Source organism: Coniosporium apollinis (assembly GCF_000281105.1).
Source record: "Coniosporium apollinis CBS 100218 chromosome Unknown supercont1.23, whole genome shotgun sequence".
NCBI classification, from domain to species: domain Eukaryota; kingdom Fungi; phylum Ascomycota; class Dothideomycetes; genus Coniosporium; species Coniosporium apollinis.
Genome location: NW_006913285.1, coordinates 295456 through 304060, shown reverse-complemented (window position 1 = coordinate 304060; position 8605 = coordinate 295456). Strand labels below are relative to the sequence as shown.

At 51.8% G+C, this 8605-nt stretch overlaps 1 protein-coding gene across 1 annotated transcript; it reads right to left on the bottom strand.

The window, feature by feature from the left end:
* Positions 1–7759: 7759 nt before the first annotated feature.
* W97_05076 (uncharacterized protein) lies at positions 7760–8413 on the bottom strand (the record flags this gene model as incomplete). Its single annotated transcript, XM_007782961.1, has 1 exon — positions 7760–8413. The coding sequence occupies one exon, from the start codon at positions 8411–8413 to the stop codon at positions 7760–7762; it is 654 nt and encodes a 217-aa protein (XP_007781151.1).
* Positions 8414–8605: the final 192 nt, after the last annotated feature.

Below are 8605 nucleotides of genomic sequence, written 5' to 3'. Positions count from 1 at the left end.
TTGGACATAGAAATATGTCAGTACTGTATTTCCTTCATGGTACAAGTGATAAGACTCACCGGACTCGATTGAAACCACCAGTGCAAAAACAGAAGACAAGGTAGTAAATACGCACCAGAACTGAAGGTCACGTGCCAAAAGCTGCAACAATGATCAGCAGCCTTCCAGCTCCACTGGGCAGAGATACCATCAGAGGAACAGCTGAGACTCGGTTCTGCTGCTGTGGCAGAGTAGTGCAAGTTGTCGTGTCCAACGATCTGACAGCTTACTGGAGATCACCTGACTGAGAAGTCAGCGCTTCGGATCCCTGCTCAGCCAGAAAGCTTGATCTCACCTCATCCTCCGTGCAGCAGCCACTTCGCCTTGTATCCTCAATGTACCGCCGGATGATTTCGTATGCTGCGCGGCAGCCTTCGAAGGGAGTGTGGAAGCCGGGCTTCGTTCGGAAAGCAAGCCAAACATGGGGTTCGCTGTGTTGTCTTGCGAGGAGTCCGCCGCACTGGGGCATTGCGGGGACAGTGGAGAGTCGTTCGCGACATGGCGAGATGCTCGCATAAGATGTCTGCGCAAACTCCACAGTTAGCAGGTTCAGGCCAAGAGAATATATCAGAATGAAAGCATTGAGACTTACCGGCGTCAAACGACAGACCTGTGTTGAGGAGAGTAGATTTCATCTTACGTGCGCCTTCGCTTGGTGGGCTGGATGTCAGGAAGGCACATAGATTGGAAGGGTCACAAATGTAAAAGGCTTCAGCTGAGACTGACCGTCATTGATTGCTCGGCTCATTGTGCGTCAGAAAAAATTTCCACAGCCGAACAAAGCTTTGGGTTACCCATCTCAGAGGCGGTCATAGAGTGGCACAAGTATGCGATGGTCTCGGTCTTGGAGATGCGGAGTCGAGAACGATGACATCTTCGGACAAAGATCTGGAGCTATGGTCGCGAAAAAAGCAGCCAAAGTCAAGCAAGCAATACAGAAGATTTGCTGCCACTGCATCGAACTCATAAAATGATCAGCTATCAGCCAGAATGCACAAGAGGAAGCAGGATGGTAACGTACCTCATCATGGCTACCGTCAGAATTTTCGAAGGCACGAAGGCATCCACCATGCACAGCAAGACAAACACTGATGATAAGCGCCACCCAGCAGCAGCAAGCAAACAGTAGGCAGCGACAACAACGGCCTGCGCGACGCGAAAGATTCGCTCTTGATCTGCTGGATGTGTCAAACCAGATTCCATGGACAACTCAGAGAAGCAAAAGACAGAACGTTAATGTTTGGCTCAGTGCTCTTTTGATCTCATTGGTCCCACCGGTTATGCACAAGGTTCCCATGACCAGAGGCCACGAGAACCGAGTCAAATCCAGGCGTTCACCTCGTCAAGTGTAAAAATGGGACGTAATCCCTCATCATTGCCAAAGGGAGAGGAATGAGATATGAAAAGGCTACTTAGCTGGAACAAGTGCAAGTCCACTCCAAACGACACGAGTTCGCAAGGTTGTCAAGTTGTTGTCCTCGTTCGCTGTGGTGATAGTCGATGATCTGAATGCACAAGATGTCAGCAATCTGAGTAGCATGCGCACAACGAAAATTGCTTACTCGGAGGTTCAAGGCAGGAAGCCAACATTCTGTCGATATGGTCTCGGGTTGTTCACTGGTCTGATCTCTGTTTTGGTCTCTGTTTTGGTCTCTGTGTCACGATCTCCCCGACAAGCGGATAAGACCGAAGGTCTCGGATGCTCCGCAAGCGGAACCTCTGTCTCTGTTCTCTGTCTGTGTTCTGAGGTGTTCGAATATCAGCACCTTGACTCATCCAATTTGCGACAGCAAGGACAGAAGCGGGAAGGAATAACGAACTTACCAATCCAGTCCGGTTGTTGGAGGTCGGCACGGCGAGTGCAATCGGCCTGTGTCGCAAGCAAGCTATTCAGTTGACCGCCAATGAACGCGCGAATGTTTGAGTGTCCTGCTGCAAGTTCAGCTGTCAGTGCATGTCTTGCTAGAGCCGAACACTTCGGGGTGAGGTCAAGGTCAGACGTACCTCATGTATCGAGAAGGTGAAATGTCAAGAAAAAGCAAGGTGACAACTCACGGTTGATTTAGCTCGGAGGCAGTTCGAGTTCTGTAAAGAGATCGGGAGTCAGCGAGTACTGTTCGCGAAGAGCAGGTAAGACGGTGAAGCCGGAGTGGGGCTGTATTGATGGAAGAGTGGAAAGAGAGAGATCGCTGAGCGAGCGACAGAGCCACCTCACAGATCGCTCACACAAACCACGCGATGAGCATGCAAAGACTTAGCAAGCTGCTCCGCTGCTCATGAACTTCGTTCCAGCGTGCTTACAAGTAAGCAGCGTGATGCGGTTGAGGTTGTGGAGTGAGGACGCTGGTGACCTGTGTTGGAGGAGGCGGATTCATGATCGCGAACCTACCTCACTGATGTTTTCGTAAGCTGCAAGATATGCTTTAATCTGCCCGAGGATGGAGGATGCATGGGTAGTAAAAGATCGATGATAGGTGGAAGCAATGTGGAAGAAGTTGTCGTTATGGTGTTGTTGTGCGGAAGAGGAGGTTAGGAGGTCGAGGCGAAGCTTTTGTGGCAGAGAAAATTGGTCGCCCACCTGCGCCGCCCTGTGCGGGAACGCCAAGCACTACCCAGCGTCCATCACGTTGCCAGGGCATCGAAACCAGGCGGTAATTTATGGTCTTACAGGCTGCGATGCTGCCTGAGTCAAGGAAGATAGTTTAATCACTCTCTATCGGCGTGTTGGACTATTCCTCCGCACTCTGCCTCAGCGTAGTATCATCGATAAAGCGAAACAAACGCTCTGTGATCAGGCTTTATCAAACGAGGGCCTGCAAAGCTCAAGCGATCTGCCACGCTCTTCGCCCTTGCAAGTATTCCAAGACCACGGAGCTGAGCTAATGAAGCGATATATGCACCAAGTCAAGTTCTCTGCCTATGAAGCTCGAGGACAAGGCGCGTATCTTCACGCTCGCACAGAAAACTCAAGTTGGCCAATCTCGGAGAGGGAATCGTTGGAGTGGGGTTTCCAAATAATTGTGTTTGCGTTTCAATCATCATACATGGAGAGAAAGCCGAGAGCCAGGAGAATCACTTCTCAGTCCGTATGTGGACTTTGGATAGGCAGTATGGAAACTGCAACCTGGGAATCTAGCAAGCAGGCATTCACGTGAAGACACTCACGCGCAATACTACGCTCTGCATCGTGGAACCCTTACGTGGTATGAAAGCGGGCTGAAGGTGAAGTGATCAAGCTCAAGAAGCGAGCGGCCTGGCTCCCGAAACCGACTACAAACGTCACCAGCCACCCTGTCAGCTGCCAGGTAACAGGCCCCTGCTTCAAGAGACTCGCCATGCATCCCTTTTCGGCAACTATCAATCATCGTAGAACGACGCCTGGGGTAGCGCGCCGGGGTGATCCCTGTCAGCCGGGGTCAGGGTGGTCATTCGGGAGCGTCTAGGCGGCGTTGGGACTAGCTCGAGGACTCATTGGCTGCTTCATACCTTGTGTTAGAGCAGCCAGGCCGTATCTGGTCAAGACCCTGCCCGGAGGCAAGATTTGGGCGTTTCTGCCCTGCTTGTATGGCCCTTGGATCGATCCTTGCCTATTTGCAGAGTCTGGAAGAGCGTAGGATTGCTTTGGAGTGTTGCGGGTCTCTGCGGCCACCGCGAACCATTGCAATCCTTGAGTCATTCACAGTTCACTACAGATCCGCAGCTTCTCGTGGCATGCTGTAGCTTGCTCGGATCTGAATGTACAGTTGGAAGCATTTCCAGTGACAATGACATTGTATTCACTGGGCACCGGTCAAGGGTGTTGATCATGCACAATGAAGGTCGGCCCGCACAGGCTTTCGTTCATAAACTTAGTCCTATCAAGTATCAGAATTGGGTACATTGAAGCTGAACCCGAAAAGACTGGCTTCCCGATTGCCGAGTCTGTGCATCTCTTGCGGTTCGTCTCAAGTGTTCCAACACAGTTGCGCATAGTGGCGCGAGAAGCATGGGAGCACGTCTTCCAGGAACCAATCTGCACCGTGTCTCCGATATTCAGGGCTTAAGCCCAACACAAAATTGTCCCATCGATCGGCCGTCGAGTCATTTAGCTCCGCTCTTCGATCTTTTCCCGCCGCCGAGGATACTCAGACACCACTGCGGTGTATGGTTGAAATCAGAACCCACAACGGAGCCAATTACGACGGCCCAGTCGATTACAAGTCAGACTACAGCACACCAGTAGCCGTGCACAGCAGTTAGGACAACAGATCCACGGTGGGTCCAAGCACGACTACCCCCAATTGTCTAGAGGAGACGGTGCGGTGTACTACCATGTCCCATCACCTAGAAGTTTTGCGCAACATTCCTCCTCTCCTTCCTCCTCAACTCCCTCGTCCTCACCTACCGATCCCTCCGCGACGTAATAGCTCTCGTATTCGCATCCATCACGCTTCCCTGGCTTGGGCGGCCGATTTTGCCGTGGCTTGACGGAGGGTGATTTGCGGCGCTGCTGGGAATATCTAAAGGATAATGGGAAGGGAGCTGGAGAAAGCCGCGCTGAGCTGTAGCAGTGTGAGGCGGGTCTCGCGGTCCAAACGCCGTGGTTATGAAAGTGTAGGCGGTATGTGAGGTGCAGAAGGGGCTAGAGATCCCATTTGATCCTGGACATTAGATTGGTGTGAGGGTCTGGATGAGGAGGACTCAAAGATGCAGCTCGGCTTTCCAAATCAGTTGGAGGGTTTTGAAGCTTGGATATTGGCGAGAGAAGTGCATTTATGAGGATGGAAAGGGTTAACAAGGGCGCGTTTGCTTGTGTCACTCACTTCGCGATATATAAGCGCCTGTCTATCAATCAAGTCAATACAGTAAAGTATCAGAACACCATGCCGGTTCCGAATTCAATACAGGGATTCGAGGTCGCATTGAGCACTCAAGAAGTTCATCAGGGACAACAGATGTTAGATTCTCTTCCGACAGTACTGTAGATTGACTACCACAAAGTCCTCCCTGTGTACCCGTACACGGCCTCATTCTTCACCTCCGAGTGCTTCGAAAGATACTGTAACACACCCCTACACCTTCCACCAGGTTGTCGTGTACCATGCCGATTGCTCTCGTTGGGCGGGAACAGGTCTGCAGATCGAAAGTCAGCGACAATATTGGCATGTGGTAAAAGGACCTTAACATGATTACATACCAAATTGCTGTATGGAGTCCATTGCTTACATCGCCTAGACATTTTGTCTGGTGGGAGAATAGCTCCTCGTGCGATTGCAATGGTCGATCACGGAGTCTTCTCTCTCGACTGCAATATCCAGTTCAAAAAAGAAAGCTGACGCTCTGGGAACACTCATGAATGGTGAAAGTCGATGGCAACCAGTCTTCCTGACTTACTCAGGAACATTTGCAAGTCGCTTCTGCCAGGCCCAAGAGTGCGTTTCATGGATATGCCTTGTCCCCAGGAAGATACCCCGACCAACAAGTACCCTTGTGACCCAGTCAAGCTGCGAGAGCACAGGTGCCCTACAGCTTATTCAAGGACTTCCAAGGCGCACTACAGCGGGTTTCTTCCGCAACGGCAATGTGGTCCCGATGACCGAGGATAGCTCCAGCAACCCTCTCGGACAGGACGCCTGAATGAGCTCAGACGACTGCCGTCCATATGTCATCCGACACTCGTGGCGCTCGCTGGGCTCTCGCAAGCTTTCTGGGACATTGCTTTGTAGTGAGGATGCGGAAGCGATTCAGCAGCCTACCTGGCCGTTGTGGAGACTGCGTTGTTGCTTCCCGATCCTCCAGCTTCGACATACTGGGTTGAGCATGGAGAGGTTTACCTCCAAATGCAAATGCTGAAGCTTGAGGGGTGACGGCCATAGGTGGAGTCGAAGTGTATTGTCCGGCCGCTCAAGGAGAGTATGAAGCACCTGGTGCTGTTGAGTGTCCTGAGACTCGAAGGTGCGCGTTCAATACATCGCGTTGTGGTGTGAGCGACAATCAGCAACAACCTGAATAACCCTACAGGCTGGTGGACGTACCTGCCGATAGGAGTCAGCGTTGTTCGCTCAGTAGATGTGAAGCGTTTCATACGACAAAGCCGTAGTTGAAACCTTTGGACTAAGACTCCTCCAATGCAGCGGTCTGAACATCGTAAGAGCATAACGTATCGCACTCACTGGGAACTCATACCCGAATTGCTTCCTCTGAGAGTATCATGGGATCTTCGCGGTAGCAGGGAGGAGGGCAACAGTAGTCTACCGGAGGAGCACAGCGGAAGAATTGACGATGAAGAATACCACACTCTTCAGTGCGCACACTCGATCCAGCCGACGCCAACGAAGGCACTTTCATGCAATTGATAGAACAAGATGTCGCTGTATGTGACTGCGCGGTAGCAGTGCTTCACCATCCTCTAAAGTACGAATATGTTGGAGGAGTAAGAAAGGGTACTGCGTTGGGTTACGAAGTACTGGCTCTGTCTTGTCAACGCCCTGGACCGTGTAAAAACCTGATTGTTCGTCAGTGACCTTTGAACGTTCTGGTTCTTACCATCCCGGCAAGATCCACGAGATATACTTGCTATGCTCAGGAATACGGGACAATAACTAGAACCATGGGAGCAGCAGCGTTATTGCGTGAGCTACGGCTAGGGCAACAGGCACGACAGATTGCCAACAGAAAGACCGACAACGGAAAGAGTACCAGCAAAATGAGTGTCAATAGACATGACACTGCCGTGCTGAGAGATTATAGAGTCAGCCTCACCCATGTCAACATCTAAGCAAGTGCGGGCTCGGCTGGCAATCGTGATTATCATGATGTTCACTCCACAGTCGGACTATCTTACGCAGCAAGGCAGGGAGGCAAGCTCCCTCATTAGCGGAAATCATACGACCTGCGACGTAGGGGTTAGGGATAGACGTGGTTGCTGTGGGGAAGCTCTTGACTTGCGCTGCTCCAGTCCAGCGCCGTGAGTATCACATCATTGATGAAGGGACTCTGACTGGGATATCTGGGTTCTGCGGCGATCGTCTCCTTGACAGCCCTCATGACCTGGGTCGACAGCGTGTAGCGAGCGCCATTCGGCGTATTGTACGTGCCCGCTGCCAGAGTTGAACTGCCTCGAGATCTTGTTTGGAGACATTCGCCGGAAGGCGCCCTGCGGATGAAGAGTCAGGATCTCGTCAATCGCTTGGAATCACTTCACATAGTTCATGCCGGTCGATACAACCCGTCAGACAGATAAGAGATGACGAGGTGTTGCTCTGAATTGCGCAAGGGCCGAGAGATAACAGAGCGTGATAGTTTAAGAAAAAGAAGTCCGCTAAAGTCACCTGCGCTCTTTGTCTCAGGACAATAACCAACGAGGCTCATTGTCATCCATTGAACTTGATTTGGTTTACTCAAGCTCGAGGCTGCTACGATTGCGTATTCATGACTTGATAGAACAGGCCAAGCACAGTTTCACGAAGATCCTTAAATATGATTGGATTTAATCAGCAAAACCAGTGGAGGGGGAGAGCCATTAGTAGCATCTGCCATGTTTGCCTAATCATCCATACTCGCGAGTGGTCTGTTCCCTCCAATACATCTCTTAAAAGAAAGCCAAAAACGCCGATCTTGCTATGGCGGAGAAGCATGCAACATTTCAACGTTCCGCACCCTATCACCAGATTCTCGAGTTCTCGCGCCAAGAGTGAGATCCACACGCGTCCTGCCCTCTCAGGTCCCTAGATCCCGCTTCTCACTCCTCATCTCCAGCCTTCTCTGTTGGCAGTGCCACCCCTCCCTCTTCATCTTCGTCCTCATCGTCGGCCTCGGTCTCCTCGCCGTCAACCTCACGACCCTCATTCGGTCCTGACTGCACCGGTTGCTGAGATACGGCAATGAACGACCCTCCCTCGATCTGTGGGATCCCTCTCACATCCTGGATGTTCCGAGGAACATGCGGCGAGATGAAGGACCCTCCCGCAATCTGAGGCGTACCGCGGACGTCCGTGATACCTGGACTTACTTCCTTCTTGAGGGCGCGAGAGGAGCGGCGTTTGGGCAGCTTAGGGACGGTGAGGAAGTTGCCGAAGGTTGCCTTTCTGGTCGGCGTGGCGGCCAGGTTGGAGTCGTCGAGATCTTGAGCGGAGGGGTCGTTAGGGAATGTGGCTGCTGGAGATACAGCGGTGCTCTTAGAGATGCGCTTGCGGTGAGCGCCGACTGAAACGGCTTTTTTGCGTGGTTCTGGCGCGTTGTCCGTACCGATGATGAGAAGGTCGTCTGGCTGTTCGGCTTGGTATCGTGGTGCTGTGCGAGGAGCTCGTGGTGTCGGCTGTGATTCGGTGTCGTGAGACAGAGGATGGGCGTTGATGTTGTCGTCGCCGGCGGAAGGTGTTGGTTGGTTATTCATGTTGGAGGTCTATCGTGGTGTCTGAGGGCAGTAGATCTTATTGAGGAGTTTAGGAGAAGAGTTGGTAGGTTTGAGTTGGAGGAGGAAGATTTGATCGAGGGTTGTAACTTAATGCCATTGTGAAGAGTTTTTATACGTGAAGACAGTGGTGAAAGCCACCAGGCGGTAGTCGACGAACATAAGTGAATCGTT